The 27,565-nt window shown below is 38.5% G+C and overlaps 1 protein-coding gene and 1 long non-coding RNA gene across 12 annotated transcripts in view; one reads left to right on the top strand and one right to left on the bottom strand.

Moving 5' to 3' along the window:
* The window catches only part of LOC311081592 (cytolytic toxin-alpha-like), an 83,504-nt gene that overhangs the window by 45,395 nt on the left and 10,544 nt on the right, over positions 1-27,565 (top strand). For 9 of the 11 annotated variants that reach the window (XR_014605938.1, XR_014605939.1, XR_014605940.1 and 6 more), the window contains exons 5-7: positions 123-1,847; positions 8,584-8,619; positions 8,823-8,854. Coding sequence is in view for 5 of the 11 variants with exons in the window: in XM_084112138.1 (XP_083968264.1) it covers positions 123-1,847; positions 8,584-8,619; positions 8,823-8,854 (1,793 nt within the window). In the remaining 6 variants the exon portion in view is untranslated. Of the gene's footprint in view, positions 1-122; positions 1,848-1,955; positions 3,255-8,583; positions 8,620-8,822; positions 8,855-11,538; positions 11,969-27,565 lie in introns of those variants that run through there. The other 2 variants (XM_084112139.1, XM_084112137.1) reach the window with 2 other exon arrangements.
* Positions 5,878-7,941, bottom strand: LOC311082025. Its single transcript, XR_014606089.1, has 2 exons — positions 7,260-7,941; positions 5,878-6,519 (listed from the first exon to the last, which is right to left on the bottom strand). It is a non-coding gene; the product is annotated as an uncharacterized lncRNA (long non-coding RNA).

Genomic DNA, 27,565 nt, shown 5'->3' on the forward strand with positions numbered 1-27,565 from the left:
CTTCATCAAATATTGCATCACTAATTACAAATCCTTGTGTAACAACACTATAAAACCTGCATGTTTCTTCAACAGTACATCACTTCCTCGTACATAACTCAAAAAGTAATTTCTCATTTCAGGTGTTACTCTGTGGGATAAGACATCATTGAGTAAAGATTTGGACACCCATCCACAGCCCAGGACAGATTTGAAGTTCAGTAGCTCCGACTCTCTTTCCAGTAAGTCCAGTCTCCTGGATGTGAGTGCTTCCCTGAAGGCCAGCTTCTTGGGAGGGCTGGTGGAGGTGGAAGGATCTGCCAAGTTCCTGCGTGACACCAAATCCTCAAACCAACAGTCCAGAGTTACAATGTATTACAGCGAACGCACAAGATTCGAACAGCTCACTATGAGCCATCTGGGTCAGATCACCTACCCTCAGGTCTTTGACCAGAAAACTGCAACTCATGTGGTCACGGCTGTACTGTACGGAGCTCAGGCCGTCATGGTGTTTGATCGGACATTTTCAGAAGAGGAAGACAAGCAGGAGATTGAGGGAGAACTGAATGTCATGGTCGAGAAGATTCCTCTATTTTCCATTAAGGGACACGGAGCTGTAGAAATGACAGATGCTCAAAAGAAAGTGGCTGAGAATATTGCCTGCACATTTTATGGTGACGTCCGCCTTGAGCAGAACCCCACCACTTACATAGAGGCCCTAGAGGTGTACAAGAAGCTCCCCACTATACTAAAGGAGAATCCACAGAATGCAGTTCCAATAAAAGTCTGGCTCTATCCTCTTTCTCTACTGGATACAAAAGCAGCTCAGTTGGAGAGAGAAATCACCACACGTCTGGTTTCCAACACTGAAGATATAATAGAGGGGCTGGGAGAAGTAGAGAGGACATGCAACGACCTGTCTAGTAAACCGATTGTAAATGTTTTCAAAGACATTAAAGAGAGGCTGCATTCATTTCAGAGCTCATTTAGTATTTACAAAACGGTGCTCCTGAAAGAAGTGGCCAAGGTCTTGCCTGCTATTCGAGGAGGAGAGATGGAGCAAAAGTCATTGGAAGACATCCTGAAGATCCACTACAGCTCCCCCTTTAATGCTGACATGCTTTACCAGTGGTTAGATCATGCAAAGGCTGAAGTTAACCTCCTGAGTTCTCACACCGAGATACTGAAGGGAATCAATACTGAAGACTCAAACCGCCTCAACGCCATCCTCTTTAATCCTGATATTGATGTTGTGGTGTGCTTGACCTTCACATCTCTGAAGTATGAAGACCCGTATCTCTCAACCCTGAAGAAGTTTCTGGAATCTGATGAGCTTAAAGAGCTTGATGTGGGAATGAAACTGCATTCTAGCACTTTAGCATCTGTCAGAAAGTGGTTCACCGATCCTGATGTCATCTCAAAGATGAGAGAGAACTTATCTCTTTTCAGAAGTTTTTCAGAGGCTAATAAAGATGAAAAGAGATATCGATTCATTATTTCTGCCATCTCCGATCCCTCCAGTCCTGGCTCCTCTATCTATCTGTATGAATCAGGGAAGCTGACAGACACACAGTTCCAGCCCGTGTCGAAGCCTCCTCCACCAGAAGTGATGAAGGTCCTGGCGGACAGTGTAATCCTGAAACTGCAGAAGTCCCCAACTGGAGAAACTGTGCAGTTCAGAGTGGAGTACCAGCAGAAGAAAGCAGATTCTGGTGCTGAGGAACAGTGGATGATCATAAACACAGCTGAGGAAGACTTTACTCTGACTGGATTGGAGTTTGGAAAGCAGTACTTGATCCGCTACAGGATAGTGGGCAAAGTGGGAGTGAGTGAAGCCAGTGACACTATCGGCCCCATACCGTCTTCAGGTGAGTGTCATATGCAAACATTTTTTGCATTAATATATATTTTTTAAATATATAATTAGCTTCATTCACACAGTCAATGTTTGTATTGATGACAATTTTTCCTAACAGGTGTGGCTATTAATAAATGTGTAACGTTGTAAAGTGTTTCCCATTTGACTGTATATATATGAAAGTATTATTTCCTTTGTTCATGTTGTTACAAATAGTCCTTAAAGTTGCAGAGTATATTATGTATTTGATGTCTAATGTAGGCTAGTGTACTTAATCATATGAAATTCACAATAAACAATACAAAGCCTTGAACAAGTAAAACTTACATTTCTCTGTATGAAAACCAATAGGACATTTAAAACTGACATCAAATAAAAAATAAAAAACAATACCAATAATAAACCAAACACACCAAACTAATCAACTTAACACCCAAAAACTGTTGACACTTAAACCCACTGTATGAAGAGTATGAAATGACTAGATGATAACTCCACAACAGCTACATAAATTCACCAACTAACCATTCATAAACGTCCTGTTGCTTCTACATGTTGTCACTTCTTCTTGAGTCTCTCCATCATTGAACATAAAAGGCTAAAAGTTTTTGAAATTTCCAGTGCATGTCTGTGTGAGGTAAAAGGACACACTTGAAGCTCCGCCCTCTGTGCCTGGAGCAGCAGCTCATTTGCATTTAAAGGGACAGACACAAAAAAACTCTGTGTTTTTGCTCACCCTCAAAAAGGGTAAATTTTAACATGCTATATAAGAATATCTGTGGGGTATTTTGAGCTAAACCTTCACATACACGCTTGGTTTCTAGGCAGAAACCAAACTGCTCTTCCAGAGGGCAATTTACTTTCTGGCTGAAGATTTGAAAACTTTGGGTCTTGTCCCTGATTCAGATCTCTCAACTGAGGATGTTGAGTCACTTTTGACTTCCAGAGCTCCCACCTCAAGAAAATCATATGACCTAAAATTGCTGAGTTCCTTTTTAGGATATTTCTGTGGTCCTGGAAACACATACACACATAAACACCACCCCTTTAAGAATTTAAGAGATATGTGTAGCACTCTATTGGCTATGTTCCAATATCTAGAGTGCTCTGGGTTCGTTACTGATGAATTTATATTATATTGTAGGGAAAGAGAATAAAAGCCTGTAAAAATCACAGAATGTAAATGTAAAAAGAAAACATAAATACTCAATTTCAAATTCTCGCTTGTTCCCCTTTTACTTGACGATTAACTAAAGTTGTGAAAGTAACTGAACCTCCAACACCAGTTATAAAACACAGTAAATAACTTTACATTACTCACAATTAAATGGATGGAGTAGGCTATATTCAACACTTTCACATCACTTGCACATTACATTTCTTTTCAGTCAGTTATTAATTATCACTGGGCCCAGACTTTTGGAAAAAAATATAAAACTGTCAAAAATAGTCCCAATAATGTAAACAAATAAGATGAGATGCAGGCCTGAACGATGCTCGTGTGTGGTGGGGCGGGAAAAATACAAATCGCCGCTTCACTCTAACTAGAGCCAACAACAATACTGTAAAATACTACTCACGATCGTCATGCTCACATCATCATCATAGTCCCACGACAAATGGAGAAACAAAGAGAGCGTCAGGAAGGACAAAAAGACTGCTGCACCGAGCAAAAAGTTCAATACTCGCCGTGCGGTCCCGATTAGGGAATCCAACGAGGCCAGGGGAACTTACAGGCAATCCAGGGTACCTGAAGCGCTACCTGGTGATGAAATCCAACGTAGCCGGAGGAGCTCAGTCTCCGGTTCATCCAAATCACTCGTGAATAACAAGTGCGTCACATTCGCGAGTATGTACTACATGCACTCATGATGAACTAAAGTAGGAGATCAACACTTTAACTTCTGTACTAAATTATATAGACTCACTACTATTAGTAAAACAAAAGAACACTCAAATTGTAACTGCGTCACACTGTGTGTCGACATGGTTATTTTTTCCTTCTATCTCCTCTTCTTCGTCCCCTCTCCTCTCAATCTCTTCTCCCGTCCCCTCTGGCCTATCACATTGCTCTCCAAACCAAATTGACATGTGAAATACCCAATCAGAGCATAAACAAACTTTATACACTTCTAACAATATAAAATCGTTTTCAATACACGTGAGAAATACATATATACAATATAAATCAAATAAACAAAACAATAAAGATTCATTTTTAAAGAAAATAATATAGATAGTTTCAACAGGGCTACATATGATTTTGTGAAATCAGCATTTAAATCCAAACATCAATGATGCATTTTTATGATTTTACTTATAAATAAAATGTGGCTTCCATGTATTCACAGAAATTCTAATAAGCAGTAGAATTATAATATAGGCTAATTCAATTATTGAGCATGAGACATTTATTGATCTATTGATGTCTCTTTAAAAAAGACTAATAAGGAGGTTGAGGTTTAATCCAAGTCTTATGAAGCGATATGATTACTTTGTATGATGAGCAAAGTGAAATTTAAGTCCTATTCTCTTTCAAATCAAATCTGTGCTCAGTTCATGTCTACAGAAGCCAAATGAAATATGGTGACTTGCAGTGTTGTGCCAGTTCACAGCTTTTCTGAACTAGTTCAAGTTCAGTTCATACATGCTCAAAGTGAACAGTTCACGTTCAAAGTTCACAATTTTAATTCTGAACTAGTTCAAAGTTCAGTTCATTTTACTTTTTTCGTGAGATATTCAAATAAATACTTTTTTTCACACTACGAGCTAGAAATCACTATACGTTCTTTGAAGCTGCTCATTGTAGACATTTGCTCATGACACTGCAATTGTGGGTTTCTTACCAGGTGATGAAACTTGCAGCAGTACAGACAAGGTAGACCAGTTCTATACTTATAGGCGGTGGGCCGGACCTCGAAATTACGAATTTAATACTTACCTCACAGCTGTCTACGTTTTTTTTTGCTGAGGTCATGTAATAAAATCGTATAAGTACTATAGACATTGTTTCCAACTTTGTTGTATGCACATTTGACGCAAAATGTCCTTACAAACTCTTACTTTTTTAAACCGGCAAAGAAGCAGGAGTACTAATCATAACGTTAGAAAACCTCCCGTTTCCTTGACAACCAATGTAAATAATGAACACAGATTCTACAGCGGAGGCATATAATCTTTGTCAGTGACCAGAAAGCTGGGCCATATAGTGAAACTGACGCATAGCTTGTCTAACGGCAGATGAAGTAAAACCGTAAATCTCTGTAAAGTCCTAATCATAAATACAGTGCATGTTCACAATAACGGTTTAAATAAATAAAATAATACATGTTTTACCTCTGATATAAACATTTAGATTAAATATGCCATTCTCATTAATGGTGTTAAACACTTTAACTACATGAAATAATTACTGAGAAGTTACAACATTTTTATATTCAATAAATATAAATATTTGTTGTAGATGCAATGCTTTTGAACACTTCTCCTCTGGCATGCTGTGTTTTAATGTTTGAACTAATTGCTTATGATAATAGCAGATTGTCTGAGAAAATGGTTTCGTGCAAATAATGCACAACAAGGTCTATCTGTTTCCATTAAAAATAGAAATCAATTAAAAATACTATTTGGCCAGTGGAAAAGATTGAGAAAAAAATTCTCTGAAATGTATTTTACACTATTTGATTTATTCATTCAAAAACAAGGCAAGGATAGGCTACTAAATTATTTGTATTAATAAAATGAGAGCATATGAATAAAGCGGAGCGGTGTGACGCTTAAATATAAGTTAAAAAACTTAAACATACGTTTAATTTATTTAAGTTTAACCCCTTACTAGTCAGCCCCAATTTTGGCAAGTGATGCATACATGACATACCCAAAATAAAAAGGTTGCTGCTCAGAAGTCATTCTGAATTGACACAACCAATATATATTTAAAAATCCAACCCTTGAGAGTTTACAATTCAAGACTCAAAATTAACCAGACTGTTATTAATATTGAGATAAATAAGCTCAAACATAGAAACAAAAACAACAAATATTAAGAATATATTTATTAAATGTATAAAATTTTTATGTGAATTTAGGATTGCAACTTATAACCACAACTAAAACATGGGGATTTTTTAAAGACAATCATCCCGCACATCCTATTCTATAATAAAATCAGCTAATCGAATATTCGAAAATCGTGACTCATCCCTAATTAATATAGTGTTATTGTGTAAGTGGATGACATGACAAGCAGCAAAAGGCAGTGCAATTTGTGTGTAAGTGGGGTCAAATGTTCATAGCAAATTTAAAAATAAACCAATGTAGCAGCATCATAGTGTAAACTACCAGTGTATTTGTGCAAGAGTCAATCAGCTGCCCTTAGGCTATTGGAGGGTGGGGGTGGAAGGAAGAGGCTCTCTATGATTCCCCTATAGAAAGTTAAGAGGATGGATTTTTGGGAGATGAGCCTTCCTCAACTGTGGGAGGAAGTGCAGAGGTTTTTGGACTTTCTTGGCCAGGTTCAGTTGTTGGTGTCGATAGATCAAGATGGGTCATCTGTGATGTGGATACTAAGCAACTCCGTGATCTTGACCTGCTCCATCATGCTGCTGTTGATGTGATGATTGTCAACGATCACCTCTGTAGTCATTTAGGTGTGGAGAGATATGATGTTGTCCTGTCCGTGTCTGTGTGTTAGATAAACAACTGAATTATATTCAGATAAATAAACACAGAAAGCGCACATTACTCATTTTAAATCACACTTTTCATCTTGACATTTGTATTAAGATGCTAACCATCTTAAACGAGCTTGCCAAGACTACTGCAGTTCTGACCACAAATAATTTTGTTAAATAACTCAAAAACAGCCATCTTTAACTAAAATACTTTTCCACCATACAGTATACCTGTTCTGTTATGTAGGTGAAGCCCAACCACTATCAATCGTGACAATCAACCATAATTGTCTTAAATAACTCCATGACTACCACTATAAAGTTGATTTGAAATCATTTCTTTGTTTTGGTTTGCACTCTTTTTAGCTGATAATTAGTCTAGCTTACTTGTAGCCTAGGTAGCTTGCTGTAACCAACCTGGACATACCCTCCCGTTTACCCCGTGATTCTCCCTTAGTCAGACTTATTTCCTGCTGTCTTCCCGTTTAAATATTTTTCCCGTAATTATCCCGTATTTGAATACTCTTTGCTTAGTTCATTGTGTATGTACCGAATGATTATTTTGGATTAGCCTAAGCAACATACCGTTAGACCTAACGTCAGCTTTACTGCTCCACTACCCACATTCTTTCGTGGCTAACGTTACTGTTTTCATCAAAAAAACATTTTATAGCTTGCAGTCTTAAATACAACTTATATGAAAAGCATTAAGATATAGGGGTGTATAATCATTGCAAAACAAATCTTACCTTGACGTTGTCTTGCCGAGACACACCGGTCTCTCCAGGGTGGGTTGATTTGACTTCAGACTGACGCGACGCCGGTTCAACGAATAACGTGATTGGCCAAATCAATTCAACAAGGTAACAACACGAGCGTTGATTGGATCTCACTCCGGCCAACGTTTGTGATCAGCTAGCGAAATTAAATCTATTTTTATACTTTAATGTGCAACAATTGGCGTTGGAAACAATCGGTAATCTTTTTGTGAATTATTCATACAGACAAATAAAAAAAATGAGCCAGACAGCTGCTGGGTAACTGTCAAATCAAAAACTAAACGAGATAGACGGACTTGGCCCACTGCCTATTAGTGCAATGAAATCTACCAGCATTTAATTAAAAAAAGAATATATAATATGAAATATGTATATATTTACACTGGATGGATGTTTTAACTCAATGTGCCGTTTCAAATTCGAGAAGGACGTTGTTGATGTCCTAACTTGTTTTTGCTGCGCAGGTGGACATATCTTACACAGAAAGGTAAGATTTTTGCCGTCGGGGTCTTGGTTTGCAAGAGTGTAAAATTGTTTTAAATGTTCATAAGGAGAATCGGTGTCCGTCTCCGTGCCATCGCTTCCACTAGCCATTTTTTTTTAAATTGCAGCGCTTTCTCTCACTCTCGTCTTTGGTCTGTCTCTCTCTCTCTCGCTCCTCTAGCCCTCCGCGCTCTCGTCGTTGCCTGCTACGCGGCGTTGCTATGCCTACCCCGCTCTGCTGCAATTCATCACGGGTAACGTTGTGCGGAAGCCAGTATGCTATTCAACTATTCTCAGCCGGACACTACGTTGCCCGCAATGCATTGCGCACACAATGTCAAAACCATTTCTGTCTGGTGATACATGATTTAAGCGGCACCAGCGAGAATACAGGAGGGAGGAACTTTCTCTCGTTGCGTTTCAAAAGAGAAAACAGATGTCACTCAGTTTTCAATGGAAAACAAATTCCAACGTTCATTTACAGTGATGTCTGCCGTTCATGACACATAATGTGAACTAATTCACGTTCAAGTTCTTTATTAAAAAATGTGTTGCGTTCAGTTCAACGTTCACGAAAAAATGAGCGTGTTCAATGAACGCGTTCTTTTGAACTCGTTCACGCACAACACTGGTGACTTGTCAGTAATCAAACCCTCAACAGTGGTTGTGTCAGGATCTGGACTCTGTAAACAGCAGAGACATTTCTAAATATCTTCTGTGTTGGAGGATTTCTGCATGTGTTAACAATGGATGCAGGATCACTTTCTCTTGACATGATAATCACACTCTTCATGTCTGTTGATTTCCACAGTCACTGTTCCCAAGACCAGGAGCGACTTCCTACATTGTAAGTCAGAAAACTCACTGAGTGTGTTCATGTTCTTCCTGTAGAAGCTGAAAGAAATCATGACAGAAGAGTTTTACAGTTGATCATGTGAATGATGATTAAACTGCACTGAGACACTGCTGATATATTGAACATGAAGAGTTCAGCTACATTAAAAGATCAGATTCATAATTCCTGATTCTGGTGTGTTTTCTCTCCATCAGATTTCCAGCCGTTCACTCTGGATCTGAACACAGTGAGTACACACCTCCGTCTGTCTGAGGAGAACAGAGTGATTACTAACGCTTACTCAGACCCCCAGCCGTATCCTGATCATCCAGACAGATTTGATAATTATCAGGTGTTGTGTAGAGAGAGTGTGAGAGGACGCTCTTACTGGGAGATTGAGAGGAGTGGTAAACGTGTGTCTATATCAGTGTCATATAAGAGCATCAGCAGGAAGGGATGGGGTAAAGAGTGTGGGTTTGGATCTAATGATCAGTCCTGGAGTTTGTCCTACTATCCCTACTCGTGCTCATTCTGGCACAATTACATAGAGACTCCTCTCCCTGTAGAGTCCAGCAGTAGAGTAGGAGTGTATGTGGATCACAGTGCAGGAACTCTGTCCTTCTACAGCATCGATGGAGACACAATGAGCCTCATACACACAGAGAAGACCACATTCACTGACACACTCTATCCTGGGTTTAAGGTTGATTATGGATCATCAGTGAAACTGTTGTTGATGAATGAGAATAGCCTGTAGAGGGATTCTACCCATAATGCTTTGAGCTTCATGATAAATCAGTGACAGTGAGATGATGCTCTAGAGTCTCTTAATGGCCCTCATTTATCAATCTTGCGTAGAAACGGGCGTATATATTGGCATAAGATTATGCTTACACACCTCTCATCGCCTGATTTATGAAGCTGTGTGTACCTTTGAAATTCTGGTGTACGCAATACCTGCCCTTGATAAATGCCGCGGCTGAAATCGATCGTCATTAGAATAACACGCCCCTATATATTCAAGTCTCCGCTCCCCCCACGCCCTCATTTTACGCCATGGACACACGGAAGACGGCAAAGAAGAGAAACTTCTTTGAGAAAGAGAAAGAGAAACCAGGGAAGTGGAAAGAAACAAAATTGATTTCTAGATTTGTATTATTATTATTGACGCTTATTGTTATTTAGAAGAAGAATGTCGTTATTATTATTTGTATTATTATTATTATTATTATTTAAAAGAAGAAGAATGGCATTTTTAATATTTTGTCAGTCTGAATTATTTTTTTGGACATTGAAAGCCTTTCATTACTAAACCCAGTCCGTGCACACTTGCCGGGCCTAACCCTGGCCTAACCATCGTTTCAAAGAATAGTACAACGGCGAGCGCGTCGAGTATTTCGCCTCGTCCGTTTGGGGAGGTGCGCGCGCAGTCTGCGGAGCCAGGCGAAAGTATAAACAAGGCTTGAAACGTCAGGTAAAGCGCACAGGCTCGCAACTTAAGGAATACATATGCCTACAATTCAAATGCTTTGGTAAAGTCACACAAATTAAACATTGAAGTCCATGTTGCACAAAAATAAACACTGAAGTTTATAATTACTATGTTGTTGTTTTTTTACAGTGGGTCATAATATATTACATCTTTTAGTTTGTCAGTGCGTTTTGTGGTGTTAGGAATTGTTTTTTTGCGCATTCCCGCACTCAAAACGTGCGTACACCACCTCCTGAGCTGGCGTAGGATTTGAGCGTGCCGTACGCCAACGTCCATATTGATAAATCTCAAAGTCAACGTGGTTTTGGGTGTACACCAGGTGTACGCTGGAAATTTGGTGTATGCACTTTTGATAAATGAGGGCCATTGTCTCTTCATCACATTAATAACAGCTGAACTTCTGTCAGTGAAATATCATGTCAGAATAACTGTGTAATAAATCCTCATATAGACATCAGTGTGTGTGACGGTGTGTATCTTCCTCATATAGACATCAGTGTGTGTGAGGGTGTGTATCTGTGCTTTTCTCAAGCTCTGTTTGTGTTGATGAAGATCAGCTTCATTAAGTTTCACAGTAGACTCATATCAATAATTTATAATTCATGTAGAAGTGGGATTTGTTAAACGTATTTTAATCCAGGTGTATTTTAGAGGTTCAAGCACTGAAGCCACTGCAACATTATTATATTTGCACTGTTTTATCAGTTATTATTTTACTGCTCTAAACATGTCTGGGACTGACAGAGACTGTAAGTCATAAAGATCTCAAACGTGGAAATATAAGGGGAAAAAAAGTCTCCATTTGATCCAATTCACTCGAAACTCATCAAAAACACTGTGAAGATATTAAATGATCATTTTTATGTGTTGAAAATGTCTGCTGTACGTCATCATGATCTATCCCAATGAATCCTGATATTCATCTTCTCTGGGTCAAATAATATATAATCTTCAAATATCACCGTCAGCAGCCAATTAAATCACAGCAGCTAATAAGGTCAAATCATAATGTCTGACTCTTATGATAATTAACGTATATGTGTTAAAATAAGGCTGTGTATAAAATCTTGTTAGATTCAGCCACATGGTGGCGCTATAATAAGCAACATTATGTTTTTGCTAATAACTCTGTGTCCTAGTGAAGCTTTGAAACACAACAAGCCCTGAACATTGATAAAAGAACACCCAGTGGGCATTTGATGTCAATTTAACATCAATATGACATCAAACATTGATGTCAAAATTACGTCACAAAATAGGTCAAAAATGAAAGTCATATTGATGTCAATGTGTCGATGTCAATTTGATGTCAAGATTTTGACCTCTGCTGATGTCATTTTGATGTTATTTTGATGTCATGCTTTGTTGGTATTTGAAGTCAATTCAACATTTATTTGATGTCATGATGCTTGACATCATGTTGATGTTGATCCCAGCAGGCAAAGGATATAGACTACAACCAGAGGCGGAGCTAGACTCTCAGTACAGTGGGGGCGGAGCTTCATCATGGGGCCCTCTGCTACCAAGTCATTTTAAAATTAAAACCGTTAAAAAAAACGTAAAATATCTGATGAATGCATATGTAATAATGTGTCACTTTGTTGAGCCAAGTAAGCTTATATGTTAAATAAAACACAAAGAAAAGCCACATTTTTTGACAAGTTTGTATTGACGAACAAAGAAAACAGTTTGCCAGTCAAGTAAAAATGTTTCAGCACCACAGACAGCGACATCTGATTGACAGCGATGGTGCTGAACATGCCAAGTGTGCTCAATCAGTGCCACATTATATAATTGACATGGCACTATTATATATATTGAACACAAAGTGTGTTTACAACTCCATAGGTAGGCTACAAGTGCTACATGAAAACTTAACTGGGATGAAAACTTTGAGAAAAACAACTGATTTATAACATTCTGACTGAGTGACTTATTCATAACTAAAAGATACATTTTTAAAGACGATTTTTTTTCTCACCATTTTGTTGTCTGCTTAACGATCCTCCAGAACAAATAAATCTAACAAAACTATATACATATCATGGTCCCTTATTAAATCTTCATCCTCTTCTCCTTCATGGTGGCAAATCTGCCAACGTTCCTGTCCAGTGACGCAAGATCGGCGACGTTTGAGGGGCCCCTAATTGGCACGGGGCCCTGGGGCGGCCGCACCCAAGCACCCACGCTATCTCCGCTACTGACTACAACATCGGTCAGACGTTGGATTTTGGTTGAAAATGAAAGTCGGGTTGATGTCTAAATCCAATGTTTGTTTGACGTCAAGCTCCAACGTTGGGCAGTCGTTGAATTTTGGTTGGAATAAACCAAACAAAAAGGTGAAATACACTTATTACCAGTTTCACTTAAAACTAACCAGACTGACTTTATTTAATTTCCGGTTTAATCAATAGTTGTATTTTAAAGTCACCATGATGGTGGTTAGCGTTTGCTTTAGTTGGACTCTTGACTCTTGACTTTATAGTATAAAATTTTCTCTGGCTGCTATAATTGTGTGTTTATAGATCTCATTTGTTGTGGCAAAAAAGCCATGAGAAAATTCAGATCAGGTGATGTGGGCTGTTTATTGATGATGATATTGTCACGTAATTGCCAGAATCCCTCATCTTATTCACTGTCTAATGTTATGATTATATTGGACTTGTGGTTTTAACGTTGCATTATGTACATGAGAGCAATGTTGCTTATCAAATAATATAAAGGATTTTCAAAACATTTAGTGCATTAAACTTTTTCCTCTACACTATTACTTAGCCATCAAGAATCAGTGTATGACTCTCAACAATGGTGACAATCAATGAAATGCTTCAGCTGCAGTGCATGCTGGGTACCACCAATCAAAACTCACCCTTATCTCCCAGCATGCATTGGGGCATTAATAAATTATGCAGCTGAAGTTGATCTGATTATCTGGATATTTTGTTTGATTGTCACCATTGTTGAGATTCATATGCTGTTTCTTGATGTCTGTGTGCGTCTAAGTCATGCCATAGGAAAAGTTTATGTGCACTAAATAGTTTTTAAAAATCAAGTATATTATTTGATAAACAACAACATCACATGATCTCATTTTCTCATGGCTTTTTTAGCAACAACAATTGAGTTTTATAAACACACAATTATAGCAGCCCAGAGAAAAGTTTAATTTAAAGAGTCAAGGCTCAAGAGCACAACTAAAGCAAACGCTAACCACCATCATGGTGACTTTAAAATACAAAATATTATTTCTTTAAACCTGAAATTAAATAAAGTAAATCTGGTTAGTTTTAAGTGAAACTGGTAATAAGTGCATTTCACCTTTTTGTTTGGTTTATTCCAACCAAAATTCCACGACTGCCCAACGTTGGAGCCTGACGTCAAACAAACATTGGATTTAGACATCAACCCGACTTTCATTTTCAACCAAAATCCAACGTCTGACCGATGTTGTAGTCTATATCCTGTGCCTGCTGGGCATCTATTTGACATCAGGATGCCATGATGTTGATGTCATTTTAATGCTATTTTGATATCATTCAATATCAAGCTTCAATATCAGATTAAATTGACCTTTTATAGTATATGCAATTATAGTGTCTGCTGTCATTTTAAACGTGAACTAAATGTAAATCTGCTAGGATATAAATAAATAAAAACACACATGCAAAATACATAGACCTAGGTCTACAACTTTCAAGATCATTCAGGCTAGGTCTTTTAGATGTTGAAAATGAGTCACATTGATTTACGATGAGTAATAAATACACTTTTTTCAGACATTTCAGACATTGTTTTGACATAAATTTCACATCAATTTGACGTCGTTTCCTGACATCAAATCAACATCGATTTAATGTCAATGATATTGACCTGAGATGTAGGGAGTAGGGACCAGAAAAAAACATGTCAGATTGATACCTTTGTTAGGTATTTTTACAACCACAAGGAAATAATTACAAAATATAATGAAAATATGCATATTCATGCATGTCATACATGGTGGTCAAAATCTTGACTATTTGTTGATGTCAAATTGACGTCAAGGTGCCCGCTGGGCAGATATTATACAAACACCTGATATTTAATCTTATTAGATGTTTAGTTCACTGCATCTGATGGATTATACTTTCAATAAAACACTTGCAATGTGTTTTAAAAGCTGTTTTAGTGCAAGTTTGGCCTAAGATCAAAGCTTTGAAAAGCTTGGTTTCTCCCATCACTAGTCGACTCTGAACTTCACAGAAGTACACAACAGGACATTCTGAGGATTGATGTTTGCTGAGCTTCAGTTTTAAAACACCAGCCGTTATATCAATAGGAATGATAGATGACGGCTGTAATATTAATGTTCTCATATCTTCAATTAATGTATTCCGTTAATTAATTAATTACAGGTAACATTACATATTTACAGGATCCCTATTGTTAACTTGTGTCACTAAAAGATTCAGAAAGCCAATGCTATATTTTGAACTTTACCAATATGAAAAAAACTGTTGAATTTCTCCACATATTATAAAATACTACAGCACAAACACACACAGTCGTTGGCTGACCAAGTACAATGAAGCAGAAGCACAATCTAACGTTACCCCTCATTACTTCAAACCCATAATCGCAACTGAAGTTTTAATTTATCGGTAATATGCAAACCGTAACGATTAGAGGCCTTTCCCACAGAAGTCGTTTTCCACTCCATAGTTTTTCTATGTAGCTGCTAAGCACACGCTAAATTGACGTGTTTTACCGTTTTAGGCCACGAGTTCACCAAAGTATTTTTCAGCCACTGAAAACGCCAGGTGCTCGGCAAAAAACACCCAGCTGCTCTAAAAGAAATAATAGATTATTAAGATCAAATATTACCCGTCCGAAACAATTTATATCTCACGTGTAACCACCAAAGAAACATTAGAAGCCGCAGCAGATTCTTGAAGGACTTGGGTAGCTGCTATAGCCTAACGTTACAACGTTAACTGTTCTCGGCGGGAATGGCCGATGACGGTCTGGAGCTCAGAAAACGTTAAAGCAATTTTTAAATAGGAGCTATCTTTATAAACAAAGAACATATTTGAAGTTTATAAAACTACAATCTCGCCTAAAATATCTTAAAAGTACATTCCGTGGCATAAGATGTGCGCATGCGCAAAGAACTAACTTTTTTTTTTAACTGACTTTAATTCATTCACATAGCTTGGTTCAAAATGCATGTCATTCTCATAAAACCAATGATTTTTTAAAATTAAAATCAACAACTAAATTTAAATGAGCAAAATTTCATTATGCTTAATTTAATTGGGGCCATAATCATTTTTTTCAGTGTGTTTCCTCACATAAACCTCTGTTTAAACTATTTTAAGTCTTAATAACACACCTGTTGGAAATCTAACTTCTCTCCTGCATATTGGAAAGCACTGCTTTAAGTTCATGAGTGTTAGGAAGTATTAATTCCTTCAGTAAAACCACAGAAGGGTCTTCCGGCAAGATGGCGAGCTAGCCGCACATGTTTTGCTGAGCATGGCGCATTCAGCAAACAGAGCCCAACATGTACCCATGGAAATGGATCACAATTACGGCCGAGAGAACCCAAAGGAAAGACGACGGGATGCTTCTCACATTACTCCAACCAAAACTCTTCAAAAACGTCAGAGCTTGAGCGCTATAAGCGGAGATGGGATGAAAGAGCATTTTGATGAGGATGCACGGATGAGGTGAGCGAGCTCTTGGGTACCATAGCCCCACATCTGGCACAGAAGCTGGAAGAGGTCGCTGACTCGGCTCACCGGGTTGGGAAAAGGAGAGTGGAAGACACCGTCAAATGATCGTTCAGTTCACCATGCGTAGATATAGAGGCGAATTCTAGAAGATCACTAAGAGCTCGCAGCTGTGCACTGAACATGGGATCCGGTTGGTGGAGGATCTGTGGGCTGAGGACCGGAAAGAAGGCGTACTGCACTGCACTCCCTTTGGGATTCATCGACGGCCGTTTAATCTCAACCTCAAATCAAAGCGTGGGCTGATACTGCCATGAACAATGAAGAGGCTGTACGCTGTGAGAACTGAATATGAAACTCATCTGCCAGAGCATCAGTTCATATTATTGTGTTTTGATTTTGTGTTAAATCCTAATAACCAGAGTTATTCCACCCCCAATAGGGATTGTTTATAGTGTTTTGTTAATACTGTTTTCTTGTTCTATGTTTAAACTTAATAGCTGCATTTCTTTTATTTCACTAAATGTTAGCGGTCTAAGGGACAGTACAAAAAGAAAAGCTACATTTCTGTTTTGTAAAGAAAGAAAAGATCAACGTGTTCTTGTGCAGGAAACTCATTCAAGTGGCAGTGATTGTAGTTTTTGGTCTGATCAGTGTTATTTGCTCATTGCTGAGTCAAGATCTAGCTTGGATGGACATTGGATAATTTGCATTCAAAAATTGAACATTGTTACATTGTCTTAGGAAATGTGACAATCCATAAAGGAAATGTAAAGTTTAAATACTTTAAAAGAGACCTCTATTATTAACCCTCTGGAGTCTGAGCTGTTTTCTGGGCCCTGGAGGTGTTCTGACATGCTCTGACATTTGTGCTTTTTTCAGTTATTTATAAACATGTTAATGGCAAAGGTGTAAATTCACTCTATATAGCACAAACAGGGCTACCATCATATCTGATCAACATGCATGTATATGTTTGAATTTTTAAGAGAATAATGTTTATGCGTGGTTATTGGAAAAAATAAAAATGAAAGTTGCAGAAATAAGACCACAAAACACATACTAAATATGTGTAAATACAGATGGTGCCCAACCAGAATGAGACTTTTACCGCCGCCGTTCCCGCGGCGGTAAAATTGGGATGTGTATTTGCTGCCTTTTACCGCTGAGTGGCGCTGTAATCACAGACTTTGAAAAGTGTCAGTTTATTCTCTTTATGACGTAATCTGCCGCGGCAGTAATCTGAGCTGAGGTCACAGATAAATTCAAGATAAATATTGTGGTTAAACGAATTCAAATTCATTAAATTTAAACAAAGTAGACACACGTTAACATTGTGTGCCCAGTTTTTCTATAATTTAGAAAGGCTATGTCAATAGGTTACTTGTCATTTACTTCGTGTTATTTTAATGTGTTTGTAGATTTATTAACTGAAACATAACAGTGAAATAAATTAAAATAATTTACCGTAAAATTAAAACATTTTCAGGACTTGCAGTTACTAACCGATGTTAGTCGGTTTAAGCATTCTTTGTTATATTCAGAATTAAATGGGCTTACATGTTGTTATGATTATCAATTGAATTCTTTAATAAATAATCAACCACAGTGCCTATTACTGCCGCAGCAAAAATAAACCAGTCGAATTTCAAAGTCGTTCGCGAAATGACTAGGCTATACCGGGTGGCACAAGTGACAGGGCAAAACAGCAGCAACTGCAGCATTTTAAAAGGTAAGTTTCCTATATGTTTATTTAAAAAAAAAATAATTAAAAAAACATGACGCAAGATCTTGTAAAAAAACAACAACCGTTTTTCATTATTTGAACAAAAATGAGACTGATTGAATATGTAAAAATATAAACAAACAAAGCAGAGAATAAAACAAACTTTTAGGGAAAAAATATAGGCCTATTATGCTACAACAGAATTGGTTAACATTAACGAAAGCAAAATATGTAAAAATACATTTCAAACAAACTAAAACAAAACAAATTCGTGGCCGAGTGGTAGGCTATAACTTACGTTTCAATAATTCAGATGACACGGGTTCTAATCCCGAACAAACATGGGCTACTTTTTTATTATTAATGCAGAGAGATTTGATAGTTCTAAAATATTGCTACACCATATTGTTTTTTTCTCCTATAGCCTATATTAAATATTTTATATTTATAAAATAAAATTACCATTCATTTCCATTTTACATTAGGGACAATTTTTATCCAACAGAATGGCTGAATTGTGCATGAACATCTGCATAATAATAATAAATAAATAAATAAATAAATAAACAGCACAAGGTCTTGTAAAAACACTTTTTTTAATAATTTTTTCGACACATAATTTCGAGACAGTAAATTGCCAATGTTAAAAAACATAAGCAAATAAAAAAAGAATATAACAAACTTTTAAAACAGAGAAAATAGTAGACCTAGGCTATTCAGACGATAGCTCTGTGGTCAATGCATTAACAATAGCCTCTCAGAGCTTCAAACGATCTGAGATCGAATCTCAGTGTAGCCAACAGTGTTTATGTTTTTCCATTCTTGATGCTTAAATATGCATCTGTTTATTAAAGTCAATCATCTTGTTTAATTATCAATTTACAACATAAATTTGCTACATTCCAGTTGAGCCGCTGCAAAGACGACACATCTGATGAAGGAAGACTGTCAGCCGATTGCACCAGAAAATTAAGATGATGAAGCACTCTTTAATCTGCTAAATTATTTTTTTGTGTGTGTGAATCATTCACGAGATTGAGATGACTGACAGTGATACCCGGCCATAGCAACGGAAGACATTTTTCAAAACAGATCGAACAAATCAGAAAAATACTTTCAATACAGTATTGCTTTCAATTAAAAAATAAACAATGAAAATGTAAAAGAAAAAGAAAATTAATTAAGTTTGAAAACCCATCGCACATTTCAAGGTATGAATAAAGTGTCGGAACAGTTTATTTATTTAAACAGGGTTGCATCGATAGAGTTTATTCCCTTTGTGATGCAAAATAAGAAACACAATCTTATTCTTGCAACATTTTAAATTTCTATTGTCAAAGAAATTGCAGCTAAATTAAAAAATTAAAACGGTACAAAACGAAAAAAGTTCAAAGCAACATAAATTAAGAACAGGCGTTTTTCTTTGTCTCTCTCTCTCGCGCTGGATATTTTTTTAGTAAGTTTGGTCTCCCTCACTGCGCGCGGCGGGTCTTTCTCGAAATTAAGCATTTCAGCGTAAAAAAACACCATACAGCTGATAATACTGTATATGTCGCTGTGTGTCATCCACACAAATCACGAAAGAAAAAACTGTAACAAATAGCTTTTGTTCCTTCAAAGATACAACATGCCTTGCTGAATTCACCTTACAATAAAACGAGGTGGGTCGCGAATTAAAGAGCTCTGTATCTGCTAAATTGAAATTGTGTGTGGAAAACCTTTAAATACAATCAATAAAACTACAATATATAATTTAATAAAATATAGGGCCTACTGTACATAGACTATGGACTTTTGGAGATTTTGAGATTAATCCTTAAAAGAACTTTGCCTTTGCCTGCTCATCAGGCTGGCTCCGACACTCTCCATATGAAAGACGGAACATTAACACCTCTGTCCTGCACCCCCACGATAAAGCAACTATTGCCTTCTCCAAACCCCCCACAGGCTAGCTGAGTTTGCAAAACAAAACAAAGAGTTTGCCACTCGTCGTGGTGTGCCAAAACACTTCATTATAAACTTCAATATTTCATTCAAAACAATCTCAAAACGCTTTGTGACATTTTGAAAAGCCGCAGATGCATTACTGCCACTTGAACCATGAACGCAAATACTGGTTCTGATATTATTGTTTGTCGTTACAAAACGTCATACATATATTTTAACAGAACTGCTTTTGAAATTACGATTGGAATTTTTATAGGCTACAGAAGTAAAGTCATTGTATAATATTTGTTCCTTAGTGTAAAATGGAAATGCATGGTGATTTTATTTTGTAAATAGGCTATAAGCAAAAAACTATGTTTTAGAACTAGACAAATCTCTCTGCATCAACAATAGACTATAAAATGCATTAATAGGCTAATATAAAAATATCAGTAGTCCAAGTTAGTTCGGGATTCGAACCCGTGTCATCTAAATGATCGTAACGTAAGTTCAACCACTCGGCCACGATTCACTCGTTGCGACATGGCCTAACGTTCCAGTGTGTGTTCGCTCACACGAGCGAGAAGCGCTCTTCATTCAAATGAACGCGCCGCCGCGTTTGTCGAACACTATCAACATGCCAGAATAAAACCTGGCTTTAGAACAATGCATAGCGTGAGACATAAGGTGTCTCAACTGTACACAGTCTACCCTATACAGTGTGAATTCGTTACAAGGTTTCATTTAATTAAATTAATGTGCAGCAATTTGTACAAATAGAGTCTATAGGCCTACTATACTGTTGTAGCCATTAAATAATCTCATTAAGTATCATATTTGTTAAAATATTATAATGTTATTTTGTTCCATCTATGTTGAATATGAAAAGTGAACAGCACGAGTAAGATAGGATGCATTATATCGAGAGATGGATATGGAGTGGGTCAGACATGATTTTGACCACTTCATTAAGTTTTGTTTAGTAGAAAACCTTTCTTTAAAGTGAATTTCGTTTTCTATAAATTGTATCTTAATTTTAATCAATTTTTCATCAACCAATTGCCTGTATTTAATAAGTAAGAGAAGCAAATATAACAGACACTAATCATGGAGGCGCCCGCGCGGTCACTTGCATTGCATGTCAGCTGGAGCGCATCTCATCCTCCTAACTTAACGAAACTCAGCCTATGCCTCACACAGACATGAGAAATACATCAAATACACAAAGCTTGAAATGTCTTCAAACGAAATAATTCAAAACGAAAATAAAAAGGCTACTCTCTGATTATGTCTTTATGTGCATTTCTCTCTAGGTGCGTTCACTACAAATATGGCGATCGTCAACTTCATCTTTGCAGTCGACACTGTCAGAAAACACTAGTTTATTGATAAAAATCAATGCACGCTTCACCGGATTTACAAATACACATCTTGCTTGTTGCACGCACACATATTATGTCGAAAAAACGAAATATTATGTTGAAATAACATTATTATTAATAATACATCTTTTAGAATATTTGATTAAATGCTGATGGTTGCGCTTGTTCAATTTAATAAAATTAAAACTTTAATTGTGATAATTAAAATAATTGAAAATTAAATATTTAGTGGCCAAGTTTTGCTAATTTATTATATAGGCTATTATATGCCTATTGCCTATATTAAGTAGGTCATATATTAAGACAAGGCATATATTAAGTTATTTTAGCTGTTATGAGAAAAATAAATCTAACGAAATCTAAAATCTAAATCTAATAAATCTAAAAAAAAAATCTAACGCCAATTCAACATGCCAGAATAAAACCTGATTTTTGAACAATGTGTAACGCCACTCGGCCTGGTGTGCCAAAACACTACATTTTAAACTTCAATGTTTAATTCAAAACAATCTCAAGCAGTAGCCTAGCCAATATAGATTAAGGGCATTGAAACCAGGATCTTAACTAAAACGCGTTCCGCGTATTATGCCACACTACTCCATGTATTTTTTTTTTTTAAGGACTGCTTTTGAAATCACTATAAATTACTATCCGATTGTATCGCTCACGAGAGCTCTTCATTTATCTAATTCCTCAATAGAATAGTAAAAATATTCAGCGTCATTGCTCCTAATATCGTCTCTATTTTTAACTTTTGATTCTATTTTTTCAGTTCTAAAATTGATTCTATCTTTGGTTCTATTCTGTTGTAGCCTTATAGGCCTATTTATATATATGAAAAATATGCCTATTAGGCTTAGGGTTTTATATTCAACCCACTTACATTTTAAAATACGGCAATTGCTGCTGATTTGCACAATGTCCCTTTGCGCCACCTGGCGGTCATTTCGGGAACGACTTTGAAATGCGGCTGGTTTATTTTCGCCGCGGTGATTTCGCCGCGGCGGCTGGCGCGGCGGTAATAGGCATTCTGGTTGGGCACCATCTGTAAGACTTTTGACTAATGAATTTTGTAGCTTCGAGTTCTGGCTTCAAAATGATGTGAAAATCATCCTGCCGTATCGTTCTCGTAAAACAGTACATTGATTTGAACTTTCTAAAACAGTTTTTTTGTCAGAAGAGGTTTATGCATGGGAGGGGTGGCCCATCAATATTAATGGCCCAATGGCCCATCAATATTAATGAGATTCAGACCAGGGGTGTGACATACACTCTTCCAGTGGCTAATGGGCCATCAAGTGCCTGAACAAAGAAGAGGAGATTCAAAGATTTTGTTTTTCAATCTGTTTTATTGTAATTCCTCTATGTGGAGGAACTAAATGTTCTAAATTTGCTCTAAGCAAATCAAATGTGAGCAAAATAAATTAATCAGTCTGCTATAAACAAAGCAATTGTGAGCGATAAACAAAAGTAAAGGCAGGTATCTCACAGTAAATTCCTGTGTTGTGGCACAGAGTTGAGACAGCACTTTCTGAAAAAAATTGTTTGAATAGACTCATGGGCGAATGTGAGTCTACAGGGCTCAGTTGCGGTCCAGTTTCTCGTGCAGGAGGGAATCGCACAGTCTGTGGAACCATGTCAACATCAGTCTCTGTTTTCCATACCAGAGTGGACTGCCTGTTGCTTGCCTGCTGGTTAGCCTTGGCTCTCTTCGGGACAGGTGCTTGGACAAGTTCATTGTCACATCTGTAAAAAACAAAACAAAACACACTGTGAGCATACTGATAACACAATCAAAGACACTGTATTATTATCATTATCGATCACTAATGGCCATGGATAAAAAAAAGACAACAGTTTTTGTAATATCACACAAGAATATGTACTTTTATATTATGATGATGTAAACAATTATATTTCATCTGTAAATATTATGTCTGTGGACTTACTCGGGAAGATTCTCCATCATACGGAGAACTGAACTGCGTGCCCCTTTGTGAGTGTGCTGGAGAAGGAGAGCTAGCTGCAGCCACATTCCTAAAAAACAACAACAAAAAAATTATTTAGCATACATTATCCAAAGTAAACTGATGGGCAATTAATTGTTATGGACGCACAATCTATGTATATATCTGTTGATGGTCCATAGGACAGAGAAATATCACAGCGTCGCCGCGAGTATCTGTTGATGAGCCATAAAGACCGCCTGTATTCACAAACATCTGTGCATAAGGCAGTATTGAAGCATGATAAGCAGTGTGATAGTTTAACCAAAACCATAAACCATATATATATATATATATATATATATATATATATAATGTCTAGTATTTAGACAGTAGGCCTAGGCTATCACATATTTTACCGGAGGCTGAAATATATTTAGACTAAATCACATTACTTAAGCAGATATTCACAAATAAGGTACATAAGACATACGGCAGTATTTTAGCATGATAATCAGTGTTATAAGCTAATCAAAACTGAGTGAAATATATTTAATATACAAATATGTTTAGAGAGTAATAGCCTATCACATTGAAAAAGTTTACACTTGAGCACATACACGAATGTTAAGGGATATTGTTATGCAATCTTTCATGTAAGATGCCAAAAGCTAGCCAACACTAAGCAGATATAGTCTGAATTATCAGAAAAATAATTATATAACAGTAAAACTTACTCCGAAATTGTGTCCTCGGCGGGATCAATTCGCTCTTCAAAATGCTGCCGTTCGTCGTCCGAGTCTTCATCTTCCTCTGAGGAAAAGGTGCATTCTTCCTCGCTGTCCAGAATCATCTGAAGGGCGGAGAAGCCGGAGAAGCGTGCCATACTCAAAACGCGATGAACTATCAGTAAGTCTGATGAAGAAACTGTGTTTTTATGGCATTGATCGGGGGGCGTATGCGATGCATACTAGATCACCTAACTATTTACATGTGAATCGCGCCGGGGGCGTGGCGGCCGCAGCTCATTTAGAGATAATGAAGGGAGAAGGAAAAACGGTACCTCTCCTTGCTTTCAAACAGATTACATGAGTTGAAAACATTTGTTTTTAATATAAATTACTTCATTTAAAAGAAGAGATTTCAAGCTTCATAAAGACATATATCACGTGTCTGTGTGAGAAGTATTCGCTGAGTTATGATTCATTTTCGGACGCGTTTCAGAATGGACTACACGGACAGAGAGAAGGCAGAACTCGCTTTGTGTTTATTTTTCTTTATTTGGCGAAAAGCACAACACTTTGTTTTTATTGTGAGTATAGACATAAATAATACACATTTAACAGAATCGATTGATGTATGAAACTTCTATGGAAAATCAAAGTCAACAGAGTATTTATGAGTTTCTTTTACACTGATAAAAAAAAAGCGAGCTGGTATCGCTGGCGATACCGTCGACCTCAGGGGGTTAAATCATTCTTGTAAAATAAGTTTATATGAATACAATATTTTGTAAGTAAATTAGCTAACACTAAAGTTTTGAAATGAAGTGTTCCAGTGGCTGTACTGATAAAGTAAGTCTGACGTTTACTGAACAAATGTTTTACATCTATATGCTTGTTATAATGGTAACTGTACTCCATATATATACTTGTATGATGCATGTAAAACCACAGATGTCGGATAGAAAAGCATGCTTGATAACAACTACTGACCTTTGGCCGTATGTAAAGAGCGGACCGGCCCAGCTCTTTACGAACTGACACTGGGGATAAAGTGTCTGAAGTGAGAGCCAACACACACGTCTGGATCGGCCAACTCTACAGATGTCAGAGTCTCTATGATCCAGTCCAGGACACGTCTGGATCGGCCAACTCTACAGATGTCAGAGTATCTATGACTCAGTCCAGGACACGTCTGGATCGGCCAACTCTACAGATGTCAGAGTCTCTATGACTCAGTCCAGGACACGTCTGGATCGGCCAACTCTACAGATGTCAGAGTATCTATGACTCAGTCCAGGACACGTCTGGATCGGCCAACTCTACAGTCTGGATCGGTCAACTCTACAGATGTCAGAGTCTCTATGACTCAGTCCAGGACACGTCTGGATCGGCCAACTCTACAGTCTGGATCGGTCAACTCTACAGATGTCAGAGTCTCTATGATCCAGTCCAGGACACGTCTGGATCGGTCAACTCTACAGATGTCAAAGTCTCTATGATCCAGTCCAGGACACGTCTGGATCGGCCAACTCTACAGATGTCAGAGTCTCTATGACTCAGTCCAGGACACGTCTGGATCGGCCAACTCTACAGATGTCAGAGTCTCTATGATCCAGTCCAGGACACGTCTGGATCGGCCAACTCTACAGATGTCAGAGTCTCTATGACTCAGTCCAGGACACGTCTGGATCGGTCAACTCTACAGATGTCAGAGTCTCTATGATCCAGTCCAGGACACGTCTGGATCGGTCAACTCTACAGATGTCAGAGTCTCTATGACTCAGTCCAGGAAACGTCTGGATCGGCCAACTCTACAGATGTCAGAGTCTCTATGATCCAGTCCAGGACACGTCTGGATCGGCCAACTCTACAGATGTCAGAGTCTCTATGACTCAGTCCAGGACACGTCTGGATCGGTCAACTCTACAGATGTCAGAGTCTCTATGATCCAGTCCAGGACACGTCTGGATCGGTCAACTCTACAGATGTCAGAGTCTCTATGACTCAGTCCAGGAAACGTCTGGATCGGCCAACTCTACAGATGTCAGAGTCTCTATGATCCAGTCCAGGACACGTCTGGATCGGTCAACTCTACAGATGTCAGAGTCTCTATGACTCAGTCCAGGAAACGTCTGGATCGGCCAACTCTACAGATGTCAGAGTCTCTATGATCCAGTCCAGGACACGTCTGGATCGGTCAACTCTACAGATGTCAGAGTCTCTATGACTCAGTCCAGGAAACGTCTGGATCAGCCAACTCTACAGATGTCAGAGTCTCTATGACTCAGTCCAGGACACGTCTGGATCGGCCAACTCTACAGATGTCAGAGTCTCTATTACTCAGTCCAGGACACGTCTGGATCGGCCAACTCTACAGATGTCAGAGTCTCTATGACTCAGTCCAGGACACGTCTGGATCGGCCAACTCTACAGATGTCAGAGTCTCTATGACTCAGTCCAGGACACGTCTGGATCGGCCAACTCTACAGATGTCAGAGTCTCTATGACTCAGTCCAGGACACGTCTGGATCGGCCAACTCTACAGATGTCAGAGTCTCTATGACTCAGTCCAGGAAACGTCTGGATCGGCCAACTCTACAGATGTCAGAGTCTCTATGACTCAGTCCAGGACACGTCTGGATCGGCCAACTCTACAGATGTCAGAGTCTCTATGACTCAGTCCAGGACACGTCTGGATCGGCCAACTCTACAGATGTCAGAGTCTCTATGACTCAGTCCAGGACACGTCTGGATCGGCCAACTCTACAGATGTCAGAGTCTCTATGACTCAGTCCAGGACACGTCTGGATCGGCCAACTCTACAGATGTCAGAGTCTCTATGACTCAGTCCAGGACACGTCTGGATCGGCCAACTCTACAAATGTCAGAGTCTCTATGACTCAGTCCAGGAAACGTCTGGATCGGTCAACTCTACAGATGTCAGAGTCTCTATGATCCAGTCCAGGACACGTCTGGATCGGTCAACTCTACAGATGTCAGAGTCTCTATGACTCAGTCCAGGAAACGTCTGGATCGGTCAACTCTACAGATGTCAGAGTCTCTATGATCCAGTCCAGGACACGTCTGGATCGGCCAACTCTACAGATGTCAGAGTCTCTATGACTCAGTCCAGGAAACGTCTGGATCGGTCAACTCTACAGATGTCAGAGTCTCTATGACTCAGTCCAGGACACGTCTGGATCGGCCAACTCTACAGATGTCAGAGTCTCTATTACTCAGTCCAGGAAACGTCTGGATCGGCCAACTCTACAGATGTCAGAGTCTCTATGACTCAGTCCAGGAAACGTCTGGATCGGCCAACTCTACAGATGTCAGAGTCTCTATGACTCAGTCCAGGACACGTCTGGATCGGCCAACTCTACAGATGTCAGAGTCTCTATGACTCAGTCCAGGACACGTCTGGATCGGCCAACTCTACAGATGTCAGAGTCTCTATGACTCAGTCCAGGAAACGTCTGGATCGGTCAACTCTACAGATGTCAGAGTCTCTATGATCCAGTCCAGGACACGTCTGGATCGGTCAACTCTACAGATGTCAGAGTCTCTATGACTCAGTCCAGGAAACGTCTGGATCGGTCAACTCTACAGATGTCAGAGTCTCTATGATCCAGTCCAGGACACGTCTGGATCGGCCAACTCTACAGATGTCAGAGTCTCTATGACTCAGTCCAGGAAACGTCTGGATCGGCCAACTCTACAGATGTCAGAGTCTCTATGACTCAGTCCAGGAAACGTCTGGATCGGCCAACTCTACAGATGTCAGAGTCTCTATGACTCAGTCCAGGACACGTCTGGATCGGTCAACTCTACAGATGTCAGAGTCTCTATGACTCAGTCCAGGAAACGTCTGGATCGGTCAACTCTACAGATGTCAGAGTCTCTATGATCCAGTCCAGGACACGTCTGGATCGGCCAACTCTACAGATGTCAGAGTCTCTATGATCCAGTCCAGGACACGTCTGGATCGGTCAACTCTACAGATGTCAGAGTCTCTATGATCCAGTCCAGGACACGTCTGGATCGGCCAAC

This window comes from Abramis brama (assembly GCF_963993115.1).
Source record: "Abramis brama genome assembly, chromosome: 4".
Classification (NCBI taxonomy): domain Eukaryota; kingdom Metazoa; phylum Chordata; class Actinopteri; order Cypriniformes; family Leuciscidae; genus Abramis; species Abramis brama.